This window comes from Pipistrellus hanaki (genome assembly GCF_964339955.1).
Source record: "Pipistrellus hanaki genome assembly, chromosome: 5".
Lineage (NCBI taxonomy): Eukaryota > Metazoa > Chordata > Mammalia > Chiroptera > Vespertilionidae > Pipistrellus > Pipistrellus hanaki.
Window position 1 is genome coordinate 49,084,198 of NC_140507.1, and position 24,896 is coordinate 49,109,093.

At 38.8% G+C, this 24,896-nt stretch overlaps 1 protein-coding gene across 5 annotated transcripts in view; it reads right to left on the minus strand.

Annotated features, from left to right (window-relative positions):
* Window positions 1–24,896, minus strand: part of NR3C2 (nuclear receptor subfamily 3 group C member 2) — a 285,459-nt gene that overhangs the window by 124,463 nt on the left and 136,100 nt on the right. For 3 of the 5 annotated variants that reach the window (XM_084884898.1, XM_084884899.1, XM_084884897.1), the window contains exon 3: window positions 11,565–11,716. In XM_084884898.1, coding sequence (XP_084741024.1) covers window positions 11,565–11,716 — 152 coding nt within the window. The remainder of the gene's footprint in view (window positions 1–11,564; window positions 11,717–24,896) is intronic. The other 2 variants (XM_084884901.1, XM_084884900.1) reach the window with 1 other exon arrangement.

Genomic DNA, 24,896 nt, shown 5'->3' on the forward strand with positions numbered 1-24,896 from the left:
TAAAAAAACATCAACAAAACTTACACTGCTTGAAATGAAGTAAGGGGTGGTCTGTGGAATCCCCGTGCTTTCTCGTTGCTGGGAATGGACTAACACACACACACCCAGTGTCTCCTACATAGCAAGCACTCAGCACATGTTTACAGAATTGAATGACGGTGCCTGGTTTCTGTTTGATTCTACCCTATGGGCACCTGTGGGGCATTTTCCTCCCATTTTCAATGACTACTTTATACCTAAACGGCTCTGGCCCTGCCGGTTCCTTGCTTCTTCATTTGTCTTCTCGGCACCTGTTCCTGGCTCAATTCTCCAAGTTCTGGACCTGGATTTTTAGGTGTCAGTGACATCTTGTCTATTATGCTGTTGTGAAACGATGGTCAAGTTAGGCAGAAGTCAGTTATCTCAGTATTTGGGAGATATACCATAAATATTTATTTATTTATTTTAACTATCACCAATTATAGTGTCTAAAGCTCTTCAAATACATTTAAATCCTCATCAGAAAACTCAGAAGTACATTTAATTTTAAAAATGGAAAGGGAAAGTTGCTTGAAGGATTTTTTTTTTACCCAATTCTATTTAATAGTGGTATTTAATAATGTCTCCATCTCTTCTTTAAAAAACAGTACTTTTTTATTTTTTATTTTTAAATATATTTTATTGATTTTGTACAGAGAGGAAGGGAGATAGAGAGTTATTAGAAACATCGATGAGAGAGAGTCATCGATCAGCTGTCTCTTGCACACCCCCTACTAGGGATGTGCCCACAACCCAGGTACATGCCCTTGACCAGAATCAAACCCGGGTCCCTTCAGTTCTCAAGCCGAGGCTCTATCCATTGAGCCAAACCGGTTTCGGCTAAAAACAGTACTTTTTAAGGTTTCTAATTAATAGCTATTAATACTCTTCATTCTTTTTCTCTTTTGGAATGCAACTTCAGTTCATATTGGTTAGTAAAAAACAAAACAATTATTGCTTATGTAATGTCAGCAATATCAAATTGCTGAGACTGGTTCAACTGGGAAAGTGCGGTGATGCAGGCTGGATGAGAAACAGTCAACCCAGACTCATTCTGCACTGGTTTTCCAATCAAGTTCTTCACCCACAGTGGGAGGGTAGGAGAATAGAGAATGCTTGAAAAAATTTGGTACAATTAATTTAAAAAAAAAAAAAAAAAGAAGAAAGTAAAAAATAGCTGCAACCTTCCAAATTGTTTAAGATGCAGGAAAAGCGTGAAAACTGTCTTTGTTCTTTGTCTGGTTCTATTTCCAGGCAGATTAAACTTGAAGGTTTCCCCATTGCAGCCCTTTGGTACAGTACTCATGCACGATACAGACCTGCCTAGACCAAGGGAGGAGGAGGTCAACATTCCAAGCCTGGCCTAAAATAATATAAGCTTTCCTTTAATATTTACTGTTTTTTTTTTTCTTCAAAATCAAATATTTAACATGAACATAAGGTAGCTACAGTTTAAATTTTCCACATTTTCTTGAGAATAAGAGTATATTGATCACATTACTTCCTAAAAAGGGGAACATTCTTTAAAAAATATTTTTGTAAAGTAATCCCTTATCGTTTATAAAGCAGTTCAACATATGGGTACAACTTTTTGACCTCTTAATTCTGAGAGATGGATTGAGCTGATACTTTTAAGATTTCTCTATGTGTATCGTGGAAATGGGAACAGGCATTCAATTATTTGAAGTCTCAGAATGAGCAGAGTCATTCTGGACTGAAGTCCAGGCTGTCTGACCCCCAAGGCAAATTCTCTCTCTATTCACTATACTCTACATAAAATGACTGTAGAACCTATGTTGGTGATGCTTTTTATAAGGTTTCTTACTGGAAAATTCGTACAGTAAGTGTTAAATTGTTGGAAAACACCCAAGAAGCCTTTCACTAAAATGTTAGCAGATAGTCAGTATGGCTTCTAAGATGGTGGAGTGACTCTCCCAACTCAAGTCCTGGTTCTTCCTTCCAAATTGGAGAAAAATGAAAAAATAAGAAGGGATTAGGAGGAAGAAGAAGTATTTACTTCTTTTTCACCAAACTATATCATTTTAATTCTACTAAAATGAATACAATTTAATGGGCCTGTGTTTTATTTATGGTGCTGTATGTAAGTATGAATTTATGTTAAACTTCATAGGAAAAATATCACCCAATTGACTCCTCAGCTTAGTTGCTATAAGTAACTTTAATTCTTATTGACAGTTATGATATTCTTCCAGATTTATATTATTTAACCTTTTGTTTTATTTCATTTGCTTTACTTCTTATTTTTACCATTAGAAAAACAAACAAAATATTTATGCAAAGATGCACTGGGTTGTCACCAGTGACTTAATGGAGGCTTAGCCTTCTACCTGTTTGGAGAAAATGCATTTCTCACTCTTTTTTGGGGATGGCTCCTTGCTCTATGGGGTATAAGAGCTCACTATTGATTAGCAGCACAGCTCACACAGGAAGGTGATGCTTTTGTAAACACATCATCCCTTTTGGAGAACCTATCTCCACAGTCTCGACAGTCCTGAACTCTGTTCCTTGTCCGCATCCTGACAGTTCTCTGTCAGAGCCCCCTCATTCTCCAGAACTAACCCACCTCCAGGCCCGCCGATTCTTGCTCCTCTCAATCAGGCCTCCCACCGGATTGTAACCAGGCTGGCCCTTTCTCCCATCTCTCATCCAGCAGCCCACCCCAACTGTCTCCTCCTCCTATAGGGGCCCCCTGCTGCAAGTCCCTGCCCAGCACCAAGAGATAGAAATACCACCTAAGCCACGGCGTCCAATCTTTCCACTGTAAAGAACCTTATAAAAAGATCTGCTGTGTTTAAGAGAAGGGCTGAGATTTCTCATTCCAATATGAGGACCTTACACACTCTGCCCCCAGTGTCTTTGTTCGGACACCTCCTCTGCCTTTGGGCACAGGCCAGCTCTAGCCAGGCCAGGCTTTCCCTGAACTGAGCCTGCGTTAGCCTGTGGACTCAGGCTCAAAGCCTCCCCTTCCCATTCCTCCTACATGCCTCCTCCTCCTCAGCCTTCCAGGGCTCTATCTTGGCATTTGATTGCAGTCAGTTTAGTGATTTTTCATTTTTGGTATCAAATCACTCTCAGGAGGATCAAATCCTATAAATTGCATGATCCGATCCTAATTACACTAGAAGTACAAAAGCCACGAGAGCGACAGTTGGCATGAGGCAGACAGCAAAAGCGGAAGAGTTAGTAGCTCTCAGGTTTGTTTGAGGCAGACCATTGTTGCAATGGTCCTCTGAGCCTGATAGGCTATGTTTAATTTTTATCACATATAGGAAATGAAACACAGGAAGAAAAAAGTTTTAAATACAGCTTAAATTAATATCAAGATGTTAAAAATGGTAATGGTAATATTTAAAAAATATGGAATTCATCCCTTAAGAAAAAATAGAGACTAACCAATTTCTTTCCCATTAGGGCCACAGAAATTTGAATTAGAGTTTTAAGTTGGAATGGCTAGAAGTTAATTATTTAGAGTATAGGGGGATTACTGTTAAATTATAATGTGCTCTTCGTAAGTGTTAAAAAGATAAGAGACGTTGCCCTACTTTTTGATGGGTAAAAATAGTTGGGATTTGATATGACCCTGTGAGAGGCAGTGTGGCTTATGTGTTAAGTACACAGAGTCAGAATTCCTGGACTTCCTGTGTCCAAATCCCAGCTCGGCCACTTCTTTCAACCCAGTTGACCTTGGACTAGCTCTACCCGCCTCAGATGACTGATCTCTATCGTAAGGATAGATAATAATCCTAGCTATTCCATAGAATTATTATGAGGAATAAAATGAGAATATACAAAGTTCTTAGCATAATGAGCCCCCCGATAAGTACTCAGATAGTTACAAATATTTCTATTAATTGTAAGTGGTAAAGAGTCATAGCATTAAGCCTTGTTTAAAATAGTCCATGTTTCCCTTGTCACAACAACTACTTAGAGAGTTCAGATAGAAAGATAATACCTTCTAAAATTCATAAAACATTCAGTTTTATGAAGGCTGTTATGAGGAGTAAATGAGATAAAGCATGGAGCACTTGGCCCAGTGTCTGGCATCTAGTAACTGCTCAATAAACAGCAGCTATTTATTAGTAGGGGAGTGGGTGAGTCACAGAATGAAACATTTATTTAGCTCTGCTCCTTAAGATAAACAAACGATTCCATTAGTACCAAAGAGACTTACTTTTTAAATTTCAGGTTCTTGTTCACATGGAAAGAACAGACACATTAAAAATACAGTAGCTCATGAACATTTTCTTATCAACAGACAATCTCATAAACTAGTTTGCAAGAACACTGTAGGTCAGGTGACTTGTCATTGTCTTGGGTTTGGCTGCTAGAAAGCTAACAGCCAAATCAGTGGCTGATCTCTATAAAAATCTCAGAGCATTTATTAACTGTCAACCCTGTTCCTGGCTCTCTATTTCTTACTTGCTCTCATTGTCCCTTTGCTTGTTTTTCATATCACTTATTTTAAATTTTATTTTGACTCAAGTAAAGCTGTTGACTGCTTTTGGATTTTTTGTGGGTTGTAAATAAACACATATACATGGAGAGTAACTCTTAAAAGGATTACATGCTTCTAATTTATATTTTTCAAGTTTGCTATGTGAAGTGTACCTTAAGTTAAAAATTTAAGCTACAAGAAACTCTCTTTGGATAATGTCTATTTATTTTTGGCTCAAATGTCCCTACTTCAAAACATTTTCTAATCAATTATGTCAACATATTTTCTACATCAGAGAAACAGTGACAGCAATGAGGGCGAATCCCATCCATATATGTAAATAGTTATCAAGCAATCATTCAACCAATGTTGTCTGAGCACCCGTTACATGCTTCCATCAGTTTGGTTGTGGGCACCGGACTGGCTAAGATTCAATAACAATCAATACTTAATAAAGAATAAGCTGGGAATGGAAATTCCACAGATGTAATACCGTCTGAACTTCAACTAAACTAGGAATAACTGGACCAACTAAGACTTTTCTGTGTGCAGCTTGGAGAAGGAAAGTAAGATTATTCACACACACACAAACACAGTGTTCTAGACATATGTCCTCTAAGCTTCTAACTTGTCTCTTAAATACCCATTTATTGGGCAAACACATCTACTCTCATGGATGATGATTCCAAAATCTTTCTTTTCAATCTTGCCTTGCTCCCCCTGCTTCAGAATCACACATCCAACTTCCTGTTAGACACACTTGACTGTCTTATAGACATTTCAAAGGCATTGTCCTAAACCAAAGCTCATTTGAATCTCCTTGATCTTGGCAATGCTTTTTCCTCCTGTAGAACTTACCAACTTTTCATAGGCAACATGAGTAACTCTTCTTATGCTTAATATTTCCACCACCTCTCACTGGAATGTAAGGCTCCATCAGAGCAGAAATCTTAGTCTATTTTTTTTTCCCACTTGATCTTCACCCAAGATGTCCCTAAGTCTGCCTAGAATGGTGCCTAGAATTTATTCAGGAGACACTGAATAAATGTTTGCTGAATAAAAGGACCTTTGCTCCCATGCCCCCGGATTAGCTCCCATTCCAGTCTTCCTGATCTTAGCAAAGACCTCAGCAGCCAAGCCTGGGGAATCTTCCTAGGGTTTTTTTTTTTTTTTTTCTTCTTCTTCACTTTCAATCCAGAACTGCAAATGATACTTCCCAGATAGTCTTATTCACTGTCTCCCCTCTATTCTATGCCTGGACATCTCTTCCCCAAATGATTTAAAACAGCCCCTATAGGTGAGCATACCTCCGTGCAGTCAGATATTAAATGCAAAGTGGAGCTTACCATTCTGCTGCATGAAAACATTCAGAGGTTATGTTTTACCCAGAGTCCGGGACCTGGACCTCAGCTGTACCTTTGGCCTCATCTTCTGTCACCTCACACTGCAAATTTTCACAGTGGAAACATGAAGTTGCTTCCAGTGCCCTGTGCAGACAGCCTGTCCTTATTCCTCTCAGCACTGCCAATTCTAATCTCTCAGGATTCAGTTTGGGGGTCAATTCTTTAAGAAGCCTTCCATGACCTTCCAGGTTGGCCTAAATGTCTTGGCTCTGCATGTTCCCATAGTAACCAACTGAAGGGTTATAAAGATTCTGGGCAATAATTTAAAATGAACACTATAGCCTTATGCCTATGTAGGGAGGAAAGGAGTATTCATAAAAATGACAGTTTTAATCTACTGGGTAGGTATTTGTTTAGGCTCTGATGGTAAGTAATTAGAAAGAATCAGGATACCTGGTTCCTACATTCTGGTAAAGGAAAAAAATACTTAATCTTTAAAGTGTTTAGTGAGAAAAATGTAACCCAGAACAGCCTTTGGTTCCCATCTCTGACTCAGCAGCTCTGCAGCAGTGACAATGGACTTTGATGTCCATTAGCTTCTGATACATGGTTCATGGGGACACTGAGGGCTGGATCATATCATAAAGCAAAGACATCATCTATTAATATACATTCAGTTATTTCCTTGCTTTATCATTTCCTGAATTTTACATTGCCAATTAGAAAGAGTTGGCTACAATTCAATTATTATACAACCCCATCAGACTTAGCCTGTGTCCACTGAGTTTAAGTTCTCCTATTTGCAGCACAATTGTTCTGTCAGTCCCCCACACCTCCCACATGCTCATGCTCCTTTCATCACAGGCACACACAGCAGTGATAGGACAACTGGGGTGTATGACATGGTGAGATGCAGTTCTCTGGGCCTTTTCAGATGACTCATTAACTTTAGAAAAGCAAAGAAAACTATTCATTTACCATTACATTTTCTTAAAAACATGTTCCCCATGGAATAGTCAATCTACAATGTAAAGATTTGTTTTTAGCCTCTATACTATGAACTACATGCAAAAGGAATGAGGTACAGGATCACAGACTGGTTGCTTTAAACTACCACCTCTATGTGAGGAACCCTGAGATTGGTCTACAATTACGTTTTAAAGCAATTTTATTTTGGGAAGTAGATTTATAAGTCTCTCACTCAAAGGGAAATGTCAGAGTTGGAAACTTACATGCTACAATTTGGCTAGCCTTAACAAGCTCTGGCCTCTTTAGTCTAACAGGTCTGCTTACAGATATACATACACAGTTGACTTTACATAATAATGAACTCTTTTCTTTTACAGCCTTATAACTCTTCAATGATTTGTGGTGGCTGTGTCTTCCAGATACAGCTTATATACTTACTATCCCAAAAGGAAATTAGGTTATAAAATAGTGTGCTGAATGTCGTCAGCTCTGTTCATTGAGGGATCACAAAGTAAAATACACATGAGATGAAACACATGGCAATTTACAGTTGGAGAAAGACTGAGACAGTAAAAACTCAAGACTAGAATTACACGTTACAGATTAGAAGTCAGATTAGAAGTCAAAGGGCTTGCATAAATTCTAGGGGCAGCTTCATTGCTCATTTACAGATTTTTTTTTGGGAGAGACATCATTTAGTCTTGTTTTATGCCACAACCTCAAAGAGTGGCTATATGGATAAAATAACATATTACAGGAAAAATGAAAATCTAATGAGGAAAAAATGAAGGAAGGGCTTACAAGTGAAGACCTAACAGTGCAAAATCACTGTGTCATTTACAGGATCTCTCTACACAGACATGACCAGGAAACTTTAGCATTTTGTTCTTAGAAAATAATAAAGATCTAGTATTTCAAACTTACAACTGTAAAATTTGCCTATTTTTTCATGTAATTTTTCATAGCAATGTTAAGATAGGGAAATACTACATTTACCATTTATATACAAAGAAACAGAGACCCAGATAAATTAAGTAACTTTCCTTAATCTTACACCTAATGAGTGGCAGAACTGGAAATTAAAACTAAGTCTTCTGACCCTCATGCCAGTTCAGTTTCCACCACAAAGGAGAACTCAATTTAATAATAATACACACACACTTTTTTTTTCCCCAGATAAAAAAGGTCCTGAGAATACTTCAAGGCAAATAAGCAGGTAAAAATGTAAAAGAAATTACAAACTTCCATTTGTAAGGTACAATAACATGGCTTTTAACTGGCACTATTGGCAAATGTATTCTAATGAGACTTCTGAGTGTTTTTATATTAAATGCTTAAGAAGATAAAAACTAAGTACACATATACACTGAGTGGCCAGATTATAATGATCTCTGAATACATAATAACCTGGCCACTCAGTGTATTTGCATTTCAAATGGGTATGAAAAGTATTCTAGATTTTCGGTGGAGATCAACCACCTATTTGCCCTGAGCTTTCTATCAGCCAGTGCAAAGGGGAAAACTAATTAGGTGCACGATTTGTAGTATCTTTGATATAAAATAAATGAGGTACTCAAGAGAAGTACACTGAGGGGCCAGATTATTATGTGTTCAGAGATCATAATAATGTGGCCACTCAGTGTATGATGTCCCATTAAACAGAACATATCACATAATTTACACTAAAAAATGATTTGTCGTCTCCCTACACAGTCACCACTATGCTATTACCAAGCTTTACAGTGCTGTGTTTGGGCATAAAGCCTAAAGCCAATAAACTCAGGGCTCTGACTAAGATGTGCTTCCTCCTGTCTCCTCAGAGAAAGAGGTGTGTGGGGAAGGCCTTCAAAAATAAACTAATTTCAGTATTGTACAAATTAACTTTTCCCATTTTCTTGAAATAAACCTCTGGTAACAGCACCCACCTTTTCCTAAGAAAAATGCCCTTCCCACACTCAGTCTAGGAAGGAAGTTCAAGTTGGCTGACTCCAGCCAGAACTAGCTTATTGGATCACTGCATTCCCCAGCCACAGTGATTACTTTGGAGTGGAACGTGTGAGTCAAGTTAAATTCAATAAGGGGTTTTATGAGAACTGCTGGGAAAAGAAAACCTCTTTTTGATGGTGATCCGATGGCAGTCTCATCACAAGGACAGAACTTGCATGAGAACACAGCAAGAGAAAAGTATAGCAACAGAGAGAATGGGACTGAGTCTAATGACCTGGCTTCAGACCATTGCTTGCCTGAAGCCACACCTATATTAGGAAATGTTGTATGGGACAATGAATTTACACTGGTTCTTAAGCCAGTTTGTGTTGAATTTTCTGTCCTTTGTTACACAGAGACCATCTATGGAGAAAGAAATATGGAACTCATATTACCAATTAAGTGCTGGTTTTATGGATTTTTAAATACTTAATAAAGTAAATAATGTAAAATCATGTAATATCAATTCAATAATACAAAAGCAATCCAAGAAGCAAAGAAATAATTAAGCAGTCAGCTTTTTCATCCTAGAATTAAGGATATTACCTTGTGGTCTCTAGCAAAACAAAGGTGAAACATTTGAGTCATTTATGCTTAGATCTCCAAAGCATCATTTATCTCTCAGAGAACTGCCCTGAGAAATAAACCTGCTGGATTCTTCAAGTTGAAACTCATTAATGAAAATAAGTGTCAATCCTATCTAATAGAAGAGTAATATGCAAATTAACTATCACTCTTCTACAACCATAAGCCATGCCCACCAGCCAATCAGAAGCAAATATGCAAATAAACCCAACCAAGATGGCTGTGGCCACAGAGAGCAGGAGGGAGGCTTGAATTTCCCCAGCAATGGAGAAAGCCAAGCTTTCCACCTGCCCTTGCTGGCCCAGGCCTCCACTTAAGGCTACAAAGTTTCAATTATAGAAGATACATAAGTCCTAACAGAAATGGCTGCCACCACAGAACAAGCAGAAGGCTTGGCTCCGCTCCAGGCTACAAAGTTTCAATTGTAGAAGATAAGTAAACCCCAGCTACCAGGGCCTATGCTTGGGTTGCCAGGGGGCATGGCTGGCCTGCAAACCACCACAGGCCCCTTGCCCAGGCCGCCCCACACCCCAAGGGAACTTCCACCCTGATCCGGGACATCCTTCAGGGCAAACCAGCCAGCCTCCACCCATGTACCAGGCCTCTATCCTATCTAATAAAAGAGTAATATGCAGATTGACCACCACTCCAACACACAAAATAGCTGCCCCCATGTGGTTGAAGATCCTGACCCCATGTGGACACAAGATGGCCAGCAGGGGAGGGCAGTTGGGAGGGACCAGCCCTGCAAGGCAGGGCAAGTTGGGGACGATCAAGCCTGTAGGGGAGGGCAGTTGGGGGTGACCAAACTGGCAGAGGAGGTAAGTTGGCGGTGATCAGGCCTGCAGGGAAGGGCAGTTGGGAGGGATCAGGCCTGCAAAGGAAAGCAGTTAGGGGGGACCAGGCCTGCAGGGGAGGGCAGTTAGAGGCAAACAGCCTGGCAGGGGAGCAGCTAGGCATCAATCAGGCTGGCAGCAGAGTGGTTAGGGGGTGATCAGGCTGGCAGGCAAAAGTGGTTAGGGGCAATCAGGAAGGCTGGCAGGTGAGCAGTTGGGAGCTAGCAGTCCTGGATTGTGAGAGGGATGTCCAACTGCCCATTTAGGCCCAACCCCCATGGGATAGGGTCTAAATGGGCAGTCAGAGATCCCTCTAGGAGTCTCAGATTAGAGAGAGTGCATGCTGGGCTGAGGGACACGCCCCAGCTATAGTTATACAATAATACTTTTAACTAATAGCAAAAATTCTACACTTCGACCAGCCATAGCAGTCAACATTAATAAAATCAACTGGCTTAAGTCTCTAGTTAATCAATTGCTTATAAGTGAGCGTATGAATGCAAAATTAACTAAAAGACTGTTCTCCTTAGGAAGTATTATTACTTGGATAGAAGAAAAATTCATTTTCAAAATTTTCATTTAAAAAGCCATTTGGAAACCTTCAGTAGGAATAAAAGTAGGACTGAAACAAGGTCCTGGCATCTGAAATCATTCTGCATTGAATACAACCTAAATTACAGAAGTGATCCTCATATTAATGTTTTAATATGCAGTTGACCCTTGAACAACATGGCAACATGTAGTTTGAACTACACAGGTCCACTTGTTGGTGGACCTTTCCCTCAATAAATATTATAAATGTATTTTCTCTTCTTGACATTTTCTTTTGTGTAGCTTACTACACTATAAAAATGTAGTATATAACATAAAAAGATATGTTAATTGACACATTTTTATATTATTGGTAAGGTCAGCCGTGTCAATTAGTAACTATCTTTTGGGGAGTCAAAAGTTACACTGATTTTCAACGACACAGGAGGTCAGTGCCTTAACCCCCAACTTGTTCAAGAGTCAACTGTACAGAAATGTAGAAAAGGCAAAAGTTATGTTTTTTGTGTGTTCTTACCAAAAATGGTCTTTCAGATTATACAAATGAAATCTATGACAGAATTATTTTTCTATGTCTCACTGAAAAACAGATCGAGACAAACAACCAACCACAAAAAAAAAAAAAAAACTTCACAATTTCAAATCATTCCCATTAAATATTTCTTGGTGGAAAATCTTCAGGTGGATTTTAGAGAAGGCATTATTACTATGCATTACTGACAGGTCACATCAAAATACTGTTTGCATTATTTCCCAGTGATGCTATAGAGTAAACTGTGCAAGTCTACACGCTAGAGAAAAATGTGTAAAAGGAACACCCACATGAACATTTACCTTCCACTGCTCTTTTGAAGAACACTTTGCAGCTGCCACAGGTTACCACCCCGTAGTGGCAGCCTGAGGCCTCATCCCCACACACCAAACATATCTTGGAAGGTCTTGAGGATCCAGTAGAAACACTTCGTAAAGTAGAGCTGGGGGAAGAAAGAAAGATTTAAATAACTATACTATAATGACACCTTTGATATGCCGTACAACTTAGGTCAAACGTTATCATAAACCATGGTTCCATAGAATAATTCAGTATGTACTGGTCACATATAAGGACTTACACAATGAAGGTAAACCCTATCAGTGGAGTCATGCTATCAACCCATTCTGTAGAGCAAAGCCTCTTCTCAGTATCAAGAAATAATAAACAACCACCATTTAAGTTGCTTTCTTCCTGTCCCTGTTTTCAAAAAAAGTTTACCAAAAATTTATATTCAAGGTGGCCAGGGAGAAGAAGAGTCTTGAGCTGAGTCATCATGAAAAGTATTTTTTGGCATCAAAGAACAATTATAATATTTCTCAACTCTCTTCACCCAGACTCACATCATATATCTCAATTATGCCAGTTTAAAAAAAATAAACACACAAAAAAACCATCTCCTCTTTCCAAAACAATCCACTAATTAAAATTAAAAAAAAAAAATCTTGTTTCTACCGCCAGCAATTTGACCCCTCCCTGAAGCTTCTGCATTTTTTCCGTATTACCTTACTTAGGTATATTCCAATTACCTCATTTTGCTTACTAGTTCAAAGGGACACAGTCAATATATTTTTAAAGCCATATATGGTAAATAGCTCAAGTATCTTTCAAGTAAGAAACTGATAGGTTCTGGGCAATAGCTTTTAGGGGCAAATGTAACCCTTTAAGCAGCAATCTGTATGAATATATTTAAAAAAGAAAATATATATATATATATATATATATATATATATATATATATATATATTATTGTGTAAGTTAATAGCACAGTCTGAACAACACATTTTCAATTCTAATAAGGAATCAATTCTGTGACTGTTTAGATGTGCATTTTTTTTTAATCTAGCTACCCATAGGTGTTGAGCAAAGTAATGAAAAAATAAATATATAAAAAACCACCCAGGCTGTCCTCTAAGATAGTGGTATGTGGACCAGTAGAGTCCGTGCCATGGTGTGGGGTAGTATGGTGGCCCGTGTGGGCTCAGCCTCCACTCCGGAAAGGGTGGGAACAGACTAGTCAGAGAGCATTTCCGGAAAGGTGACAGCAGCCCTGAGTTTCAGAGCAACACCAGATGACAGCCAGACCAGGAAAGAGGGCAGAGGAAGCAGTAAGTGTGATGGCACAGAGAAATTCTAGCTGGACATGCCCAGAAAACTCTGGGTGGATTGTTATGTCACCACCTCCACCTTCCTGTAGGGCATTTGTGTCCATGTGAACCAGTAGGCATGTGGTTAAAAAAAAACAAAACAAAACAAAACAAAAAAACAACCCAAAACCAAAGAAAATATACCAAAAGGATTGAATAGTTGCGATACATTATTTCTGGGTTTCAAATTAGTGGAAAATGTAATAATATTGCCGTGATCATTTAAAAAAACAACAACACAATTTTAAATGTTTAAACTCCAATCTCACTAGAAAAAGATGAAGGAACAAACTACTCAGCTGCTCCGAGCACTGTAGCATGACCGGCTTTCTAGAAAATGACTTCTTAAATCAAGGGCTGAAACAATGTTCTCCAAAGTTGTTTCTCCTTCTGAGAAAAGAGCTCTTTATTATTTTTATTACTGTCCTTTGACTTCTTTATGGCATTCAAAACATTCCATTTCAGCACCAGTGCCTTCTTTAGCATGTCAGCCAGTAAAACTCAATCCATACTCTGACTACCTCTCTTACGTTTCACAGGAAAACACAACTTTGTAAACATTCAAAATTTAAGTTAAAATCATCATTAAAGTGTAATTATGTGTGTGTTTTTTTTCTCACAACTACAAGCATACACGGGGTTTGTATTTAACATTCTTGTGTGCCTTGGTTTTGGTCCTGATACTTAATAGTCTTCCCTTCAGTCTTTGGCACTCCCTCTTCTATTCAAACTCACTCACTTGGTGATCTCATTCCTCTCAGCTCTAAATATCATCCATTTACCTTGGACTTCCAAATGTTTATCAGCAGCGCAGACTCCTCCCTGGAATTTCAGACTCATTCATGCAACTGCCTGTTGGACGTTTCCGATATGCACCTCAAACTTAATATGTGCACAACTTTGCTGACCTTTCTCTGCCTCCAAACCTGATCTTCCCACAGACTTGCTCAACTCAGTTAATGACAATGGTTATGGGATGAACTATGTCCTCACTCAAATTCCTATCTTGAAGTCCTAGATCCTAGGAACTCAGAATGTGACCTTGTTTGGGAATAGGGTCATAGCAGATACAATTAGTTAGTGACAATTAATGAATGAGGTCATTCTGGAGTAGGGTGGATCCCTAATTCAATGTGACCAGTGTCCTTTTTAAAAAGGGGCAATTGGGACACAGACACACACACACACACACACACACACACACACACACACACACACAGGGAAAATGCTATGTGAAGATGATGAAGGCAGAGATGAAGCCAGGGATGCTTTCACAATCCAAGGGCTGCCAGAAAATACCAGAAGCTAGGAGAGAGGCACAAACAGATTTTCCATCACAGCCTTTCAGAAAGAACCAATTCAGCTGACACATTAACCTTGGACTTCTAGCCTCCAGAGCTACAGAATAATGAATCTCCCTTGCTTTAGGCATCCAGTTTAGATTGTGGAATTTTGATATGCAGCCCTACGAAACTAATACAGCAACTTGGACTCACCCGACTCTCCTTTCTCTCACACGACACATTCAATCTGTTATACTTAATCCACTTTACTCTCAGAATACATCCAGATTCATTTCACTCCCCACAATTTCCCCTGGTACTACTCTAGTCCAAACTATCAACACCTCCTAGCAGATTTTCTCATCGCCCCCTTTCTCCCATGTAATAGAAATGAACCTTATTCACTCATTTGCTCAAAACTACCCACGGACTTTCCCTCACACTCAAAGCGGAAGCCAAAGCCATCTCTATGACCACAGGGCCACAATCCGGCCCCTGAGATGTCTCTGATCTCTCGCTTACATATTGCACAGTGGACTCCTTACTAGCCCTCAAAACATAACACCTCAGTGCCTTTGCACTTGCAATACCCCCCCCCCCCCACACACACACATACACACTAGATATTCACACACACACACTATATCCACACAACCCCCACTCTCATCTCCTTCTGGGCTTCATCAAACAACACTTTCTCCATCAGGACTTCTTCACTGACCACGCTACTGACAGACCCCTTGCTTCGGCAGCTCTCCCTCTTACACGCTCTGCTTTAGTTTCCTTCCTGGTACATATCACCATCTCACATGTGGTACAGTTTGCTTCTTCTGGTTTTTTTATTGTTGATCTCATCACACAAGAAAGGAAACCCAACAGGGGCCAGGGTTTTCTTTGGTGTTACTCACCACTGTGCATGGAACTGTACCTGGTACCCAACAGGCACCTAAGAGACACTCGACTGAATGGGCGATTTCCACTAAGTGGCATCATCACAGCAATCATCATAAAACCCACCACGGCATCAATTCTGAAGGCGCACTGCATTCCTTACATAAAGAAATGTGATTTGTTTTTAACTGTCTGGAGTATGACAAGTATGTAGCAGAAACAAAGTAAGAGCAATTGAAGAGAAAGTCTACGTATAAAAAAGGTGAGAAATCTAAATGAAAGCAATATATTTGCTTAATTATAAAATTAAAACAAACATGGATTATTTTTCCTTCTTGTTCACCAATGTATTTCAATGACAAAAAGGGAAAATTTGCTCCTAACTGCCTTTCATCAGTGCCTCCTTCAATTTCTGGAACATTCTCCTAATGCCTCCTTTATTTTATAGTCTCTTATTTTCTTGATCACCAATACAGACTTTCTTAGGAGTTCTCGCTTTGACTGTCTTTCTTCTTATTTCTACACTCTATCTCTTAATGACCTCTTTCACCACCCAGCTCAAATAGCTCTCCTGGTGACTAACTTTCCAGATCTTCACACCCAGCTCTCGCCTCTTCCCCATGTTCCAATGTCATGTTTTCATGACCTTTACAACAACCTCTCTGATCCATGGTCAACTTCTGGAAGATTACTGCCATCTGCTAGTCACCAGGTTCAAGCCTTAGACCCCTCCTTAACTATCACATTTAATCAGTCACCAAGTCCTGAACACTCCAGCCTTGCACACCCTGACATAGCCTTCACCACACAGGTGGTACACTGCTTCAGGCTCAACACCTCCAAAGGACTCTTCCTTAACCCCAGCCTCTCCTCACTCCATTCCATAGTGGCAGACAAATGAGTGTCCTGCTAAAGAGTTCTGACTCTATTGTTTCCCAGCTCAGAAATCTTCAATCGTCCTTACCAAATTCCATCGTAGGATAACCTTGGTAGCACCTTTAATTACCTCCTCCTAATCACCTTTCTCCTGCAGGTCCTCTCCTACTGCCTGACCTTGTGCTTGCCACACTCCAACATCCCTGTCAAGGTGTGGATGCCACCATATATATATTGGAAACCCTGTCCATCCTTCATGGATCTGTAACGTTCTCCAGCAGGGAGCACCACTGTCCTGTTGCCTGATTCATTTGAGCATCTGGCTAATGCCTCCCCTCCAGCAGTCATCACTTTTTCCCTTTACATTAGTGACTTGGGCACTTATACTAATCCCTTGAGGGCAGAAACCATGTCCTATGCATCTCTGGGCTCTCTGCTGCCATTAGGGCAGCACTGATACTATTTATTGAATGAATGAAGCTGCACTCTTAATCTCATTACAGTAGAACATAAATTTCTAAAAGGCGATTTTATAGAAGGTCAGTTAATCAGGCCAAGGTTACAGGTTCAATTCCCATATGGTTCATTTTACTTTGCACAGAGGAATGAAAAAAAAAAATCCAGGAACACAGACTATTCTCAAAAGCTCAGCCAGCTGTCTCATGGACATACACATTATTATCACACGAGAGTCCACAGACTGTGGGTGGGGCGGGAAAATTCCAGTTTCTACTGACATCCTATCATATAGTTATCTTTGAAACTGATTGTCCTGTAAGAATTTTACTTTGGCTGCTGTGTGGAGAACGGACTGTAGGAGTGGGTGTGTTGGAAGTGGAGAGATGAGCCAGGTTCCTGAAGTTATCCAGGCAGGAGATGAGAATGGCCTTGATTACGCATCAAGTAGTAACAACAGTGAGAAGTGGCTACACTAGGAATAGGTGTTTTTTTTTTGTGTGTGTGTGTGTTTTTTTTTCTTCTTCTATTTTTTCCAAGCAGATAGCATTGAGGAGGCTTGCAGGAAATTAGTAGTGCTATTAATTAACATGCAAAATGGGGGAGTTTGTTTTGGACTTGTTAGTGTTAGAACACTATTGCAAAATACGTTCCTATTTTTGTAAATAAAATAACCATAAGATTAAGTTGCAAGCTACCCAAAGAAAGCACTTGGGGCAATATATACCAGTTTTATTTAAGCTCTCTAAGCCAGTTTCCTCATCAGTAGTGATAACAAAGGTCCTACCATACAGGGTTGCTATAGATTAAATTACTCACTATATGTAAGAGCACTGAGAACAGTGTCTAACATATTAAATATTCTTTACAAAATGACAATTATTAGAATTACTGTTGTATCTGTAATTCTTAACAGTGACTGCCATAATAGTGAAACTGCAGGTAATTCTACCTTTCCATATTATATTTTATATACTGCTTTTAATTTATATAAGCATACATAACATTGGAAAGCACCAGAAGAAAAGGGTTTTAAAAATATACTATGACATAGTGGTATTTCAACAGCCATAGTGTTCACTTACTGTACAGGCAATGTTTTGTGTGGATATGATTTGAGCATTTCTGGTAAGAATTCTGGCTCCCTGGTGTCTGCAGAGTATAGGTTTGGAACAGCCACATTAAATCACTAGGATAAACAATTATTGAGATTCAAATACATACTCTTCTATATAAAGAACACTAAACCTAAGAAACATGAGAATTTGGAGAATACTCAATATAAAAAAATTCACAAATATAAATCAATGTTTAACAAAAACATTTCTTATTTTTCCCACACATAAAAACAAACAAACAAAAAACAAACCACAAAAAACCTCATTGGTATTATGTTTGCTGATAAGTGAATCATTAATGTTTTAGGGGACAATTTCTCACTCAATAAGGACCATCATCTCAAACCCAATTAATAATGCACCACAGAGAGGAATTAAAGAGCTGGTACTTATTGTAATAATCTTAGCTATATGAGTAAAGTTATAACTAAAGTTAGCAGATACAGAAAATTCAAGGACATAACTGGCTTGGAAAATATAATTTAAAGCACAGCAATGGCTGATTAGTCTTTTCCAATTTACTTTCTTTGTTTGCTTTCACAACAGTTTATACCATTAATAATATTTATTAAAGTGGCTCTGTTTAATGAGGTATGTACTTTCTACACTAAATTTCACTTAAATGAATGCAATTTGACCATCAAGGACTCAAAGTTATAATTAAGAAAGCAAAGCTGCAGCCCAGCAGATAAGTATCCTGACACAGAGCTAAAAGAAAGAAAAGGGGGCGCAGGGGGAATACTTTCTATCATAAGAAAATGAAGCCCACACTAGTATGTGTAGAATTTTTCTTAAAAATATGGGTCTATGTTAAGAGGTCATTCAAATAATGTTTTCTCCATAAACACAAGCTATGGCTAGAGAGGTTATCATTTGATAAAATATGTAAAATCTATTTTTTTTGGGAAAATATGCAAAAACATTTAAATATAAATGTCTTTTTAAGAAATATTTTTATTGATTTCAAAGAGGAAGGGAAAGGCATGGAGAGACAGAAACAACAATGATAAGAGAGAATCACTGATCAGCTGCCTCCTGCAAGCCCCCTACTGGGGATTGAGCCTGCAATCCTGGCATGTGCCTCGACTGGGAATCAAACCCTTATCTCCTGATTCATGGGTTGACTCTCAATCCACTGAGCCACAGTTAAATGAATTTTCTAACAAAACAAGGGAAATAAACAATTTAACTACTAGGTACTTTGTTACTAATGAGTTGTTTTAATCAATCTATTTTTATTAAACGCAAGCTATGTGAGATTCCTTCTGAGACTACAAGGATAACAAATGGCCTCTATGCTCAATGAGTTTACAGTCCAGGAGGGAAGCTAAGACCTGGAGATTGGTAAATATTAAAGTCACTAAGTGCTAATCACTTAGTGACTTTAATATTAGTTTAAAATAAATCAGAATTCCAAGAAAGTCTGATAATTTGCAATTGAGTTGAAGGAAAGTTTCGTGGAGGAACAGAGCAATGGAATTAGTCCAGACCATGGCAAATGCTCTGGGATCCATCACTGGATCAGCTGCCCTCCACAGGCATGAAAAATGGTCCAAATCACAGAAGGTCTCTGACACCAGCTGAAGTATTTTGAGATAATTCTAGGATAATCTAGTGAGCAACTGAAAATGTGGCAAGGAAAATGAAGAGAGATAGGTAGAAAATTTAGCACGTTAAAGGACATAATTAAAGTTATTGATCACAATTTTAAATACATGCAATACAGACAAATGAAAGCAAAAGGGTCTGATGAACTTCAAGACAACTAACTTGACTGAATAGGGAGCGCAAAAAAACAACAAAAAAACAAAACAAAAACAAAAACAAAAAACAACAAACCATGTACTATAAGAGAGAGATTGGGACTTACCTTCTATGATAGATTATTCTTAGAGAAGAAAGATTCTAGATTTTATGCATGGAAAATGAATGGATGAGCTCACTGAGGGAAAAGTTTAAATAAGGAAAAAACAAGGTAATAGATAGAAATATACAGAAAACTAGCATTTCTGCCTAGGTGGTGTCTGGGCAGGGGGAGGGATGAACTCACTCGTCAGTCTAAGGAAGAAAAACCAAAGAGGCAGGAAGGCAAGATAATGCAGAATCTTGGAATCAAAGGGATGGGTGAGAGATTAACAGTGTCAAATGCCACCAAGAGGACAAGACTTAAGGCCATTGGCACACCTGACCTTAGCTATGGTCATTTTTATGCATATATAAGATTCATATGTAAGCCATATTAGAGTGGAAAGCACTCGCCATCTTTTTATTAAGGAATTTCCATATTCAAGAAAGTTGATTTCATAAAACTATATCTAGCATTACCATTTAAGCATATGCAGTCTCAAAAAAAAAAATCTAACATCAAATCATCTCCAGAAACCTTTATGGAGCACGATATGCCAATCAGTGGTTGCTAAGACAATGGCCAAATATGGGTGCTAAAAAAAATGCCTCTACACTCTAATTTGCCTTTGCAATCATTAGCATGTGTGAGTATATTTATATACATTAGTTGGTTAGAATCCTCTGAGAAGGAATCATGAACTTACTACATCATCTGTGGGTTAGTACTTTATAAAGTATATTTTAATGACAGTGACTTTTGAAATGTCCTATATATACTAAACATGATTTAACCTTCCCGGTGAAGAGTAACTCTCCTTATGTTAAGATGTAGACATAGAGGCTAATTCAGATGGCATGAGATACTGAGTGCTGATGGGTTCTAGTTCTAACTGGGGACCTTGAACCTGAGTGATTTAGAAGTTACTGATTTCAGCATGCTATTTGTTTACCATATTTTCAAAAAGTTGATCTAAAATATGCTGCACCATGGCCTCTCTGTGCCACAGAATATGGCTTCTCTCTATCAATTTAATCAATGAGTCAAAGCTCCAAACAGCTTTTTCCCTGATGGTTTTCCTGCATTCCAGAAATAATGCCTTCACTGCCTCTGGTACTGCTCTCTGATTCCCAAACTCTGTTCTCACTGCTGCTGGCTGACTCCTACATAAAGTCACAGGGGCTTTCGTATCAACTTGTATCCTCCTTTCTTCCTGCCTTATACTAAGTCTGTTCCTGTAGGATAAAGGGATAGTGTTCATTATTTCAAGAATTTACATGTGAGAGGTTTAGAGAAGCCAATTCCAAAATTTATAAATGAAGGACATCAAGGGCAATGTCATGGTACTTTTGTCAACATTGACACCTACCACATTTACTTCAGACTTACTTCAACTCTGACTTTGAGTAGAGTTACCACCTTCAAATATTAAACATGGCATCTTAATATGACAAAGTCCTAAAGAATGCTTATATTAAAGGGGTTAAGTAAATCTGTTCATTAATACTCAGTTTTTGAATAATCAATGAGCTATCACTTGAGAGAAAAACTGTGGAGGGAAAATCCCAAGTTATAAACTTATTTTCTTAGGGTTAATTCCATAATTGTGAAATAATATCAGAGTTTTCCGGTCAGTTTAAAACTCTGAAATGATCTTTCAGGGAAGGTATAAAAATATCTTTCCCATTCACACATTAGCTTACAAACACGGCCCTTTTCAAAATATCAATGAATTTTCCAAGTCACCCACAGGGTATTCTCGATGGGAGCCTCCCGTATAACGGTGCACACAAAACAGCAATGGAGCCTCATCCTGCCTACAGGCGGCCTCGCTTGCACTGGGCTCTGGCTGCAGGCATCACAAACACAATGGCTTTGTCAGAGCTGCCAAAGGCCGCTCAGGGGCAAGGCCAGCCTCACTCGGAATCTCGGGAAATAAGGTCTGCTTGCACACACACACTGAAGGGGAAACACGTATGCTCACACATGCAAAAATCTGCAGGGTCAAGAGCTGCTCTTCAGGCATTTTTCATAAAAAAATTCCCTCTGAAGAAAAGGGCAGAGGCTGTTAGCCAGAGCAACCAGAGGGCACTGGAGTCAGTAGATTTTAGATGACTTAAGTTAAATTCAGAGGTACCTCTTCCACCTCACATGATATCCTCCAGCACTGAGGAAGCAATGCTGTATGTTCCATCAATGGCTGCCTATGCTTACCGGTGAAGTTCCCTACAGCGCCTCCTTTTCAAATTCTCCTGCTAACACACAGGTTGGAGGATTAAGCCACATTGGAAATTGCTTACTGTTTTCCTTCTGCTTTTGACCTGCAAAATCAGGACTTGCTAAGGTTTCTTTTAACCTAACCTTTGGCTTGAATGACAAAACCAGGGTCTGCCCTAGAACAGCATTTCCAATTAAACTCAATGGGATTACCACTGATATTCAGCTGTCTCAGGCCTTCAATGCTATTCAGAGGGCGGAAGTGCTGTTATCCTCACCTCCCATCGCTGAGTTCCTTCCACCACCACCTTCTCCACCAGATGTGGCTATTGTTTTTAAAATTGTGATTGTTATCATATACTATCCTCATTTTTTCTGATCAATTTCATTATTCATATTAGATTTAAAAAAATAATTTAATAATCCAAACTGGGTATTTACCTTCTGAGTTGGTGTGAATAGAACAATGAGAGGATCCTGAGTACTTTCTTGGAGGTCTTTATTTTTCTTAGGGTTTGAGGTTTGGGGATGTATCTTTGATTTCCTCCCACTAAAAATATTTGAAACCTAAGGTTTTAGAAAGGGTGTTCGTTGGCTATCAAACATTGTACACACACTTGTGCTAAGACATGGCCATTGGTTACCATCTTTGTCAGATATCTTGAACTCTACCTTACTTTTAAGAAAAAAAAGTGAAGAAAAGCAAATATCTACTGAATACTCTTTCTCTTCCTCATTCCCTTTACCTCTTTCTCACCTCTCTCGCCCTACCTCCTGTTCCACACTCATCCATATTTTGGCTTTGAGAAAAACAAACAAACAAACAAACAAACAAACAAACAAAAACTACCACTATTATTAGAGGCATGGGTATTCCTTATTAGCACAAACATTAAAACTGAAATATTTCATTTAAATTAAAAGGACCAGATAGGTATTTGCTGGTAGTCAAGAGTGGAAGAACAAAGAACTGCTTAGGACCCATCTTTTTCTAGTTAGTTCACTTTACCTCCTTCCTCATCCTGTCTCTGTAGCTATCTGGATACTAAGGGACAGAGACAATTCCTTCCAATCTCTCTCCCAGTCGTGTGCTGATGAGCAATAACCAGGTGCTGAAACAGGTGTTTGCCCCTCTTCTACTGAATACCATTCCTGAGCACCTACCACTGTTCTAGGTCTCTGACACACATAAGCTAACAAATACACTAAAGTCCTATACAACTGGAGGTCATATTCTAGTGCCAGGATGGGGTGAGGACAGAAGTACAGACAAATCCCTACAGGAAAGTAAGAGAATATTAATATTTTAATTTCTGAAACAATTTTTCTCACTCTTTCAAAAAGATACCAAGCCTACTTAAAACAGCTCTTAAAAACCAAGGAAAACCAAACAAAAGTTCTAGATTCAGATAATGTGACTTCTGTTTCTTACCAATGAGATGGAGAATCAGAGATTAATTAAAGAACGTGCTCCCTAGAGTGTTGACCTTGGGATTTAGATGCCAACTTTTACTGCTTAGTCCCGGGTAGTGTGTTTGTGCTTAGAAAAGACAATTGTTGACTTACACCAAAACAATTCTTATCGTTTCCCTGACATTCTAAAAGCAATGACAGAAGCTTTTCTCAAAAGTTTAAAAATCAAGTTAGGCTTTTGCCTTTGGAATAGATCTGAGTAAGATGAAAAAAATATTTTAAAAAAGCAAATGGCACAGATATCAAAGCAAATATGATATTGTTTAGTGGTCAGAAATAGTTCCACTGGAGTCTGTAAAAAAGAAAAAGCTTTCAGTGTGCTTATAAATAGTGATGAAAGATGGTGAAGAAGTTGAGGAAGGGCGTTCCTCGGCTTTAATTGCAACAAGGCAAGAAGCGGTGTAGAAGTTACTTAGATCTAGCTTGCTTCCTGCCACGCACTGTTGCCAGAGGAGAAACAGGACGGCCGCCTGATACTGCCCTCACACCCCTCCACCAAATACATGAGAGCCAGGCCTTTCCGTTTCTATTTTATTAGAACCTCAAAATAAGCTTTATTGAACGTCTTATGTTCAATTTCAGTGTCATGAAACTAGGACTGCTACAGACCCTGACCTGACACCAAGGACACTGCGTATGTCCTCAATGAAACTTGTACCATCAACACCTATTTGCAATAAAACTTTTTTGAAATGTATGTTAATATTCTCTTTATAGAGTTTGAAACAATGTATATACTATATGCAACCTTAGAGAGAAATACAAAACATTTTCCAATATTAGGATCGTAACACAAATATGTATATATTCTTTAAATATGCAAATTTTACAATGCTTTAAAGAAATATGGTCAATAATATATATTTTTTAATACAGTAAAATAATGTTTAGGAATCATAATGTCATCTTGGCTCATCCCCTTTTAATTTAGTAAAAGTTATCCAAACTGACAATTTTTAAGGAGCCTGAAGAGAAAGAGTCAGCCCGTGAGGTGCTGTGCTGTAACCCCAGCTCAGTGGGTCCCGGAGACAGGAGGCAGCTGACAAGAGCTGGGACAAGAGAGTGGTCAGGAAGCAGAAGAATGAGAAACAGAGAGGCAAGAAAAGGCTAAGCAACCAGCTAGAGCCAGTGACACCCAAAGTTACAAAGAAGGTCTGAGTCAGCAAGGCTAGGGGAAACCAGGCAACAGAATCACAGCCATCTGTGAAGCAGACACAGGGTCAAGGCCCAGAACAAGAGTCAAGATGGCTGGCCTGGCTGGTGTGAGCTGGGGGACAGACACAGATAACAGAGTTGGGGTACCTCACCCCAGGAGCCTCCCTGGCTTGCCCAAAGGCACTGGAGCCCTACCCTGGCCAATGGGTGTGTTTAGCCCAGACCAGGACACACACAGCAAAAATGTTCAATGGGTAGCAGAAAGCCAGTTCACGGGGAAAGGAACACTCATGCAGCTGAGAAACGAAAAGAAGAAAAATAAACCTTTGAAAAAAAGACAAGTAGCTGGAAAGAGCATAAACTTTCTGAATATGGAAAGTGTTTTAAGGGTCCACTCTTAAGAGACAAATGGCAAATAATTTGTTGGGAGTCCTAGAGAAGTGGATATACACAAATTCAATAAAAAGTTTACCTAGAAATGGCATGTATTTCCAAGAAATAAACAGGAAAATAATGATTAGAAATAAATTTAAGGTAGAGGGAACATAATTCTGAAGAACGTATCTAAGTTCACTGTTTATCTTCTGGGCAAAGTAGACTATTCATTAATACAATAGAAATAATTATAGCCACACTGAATAGAAAGATCAGTAAGTGACAA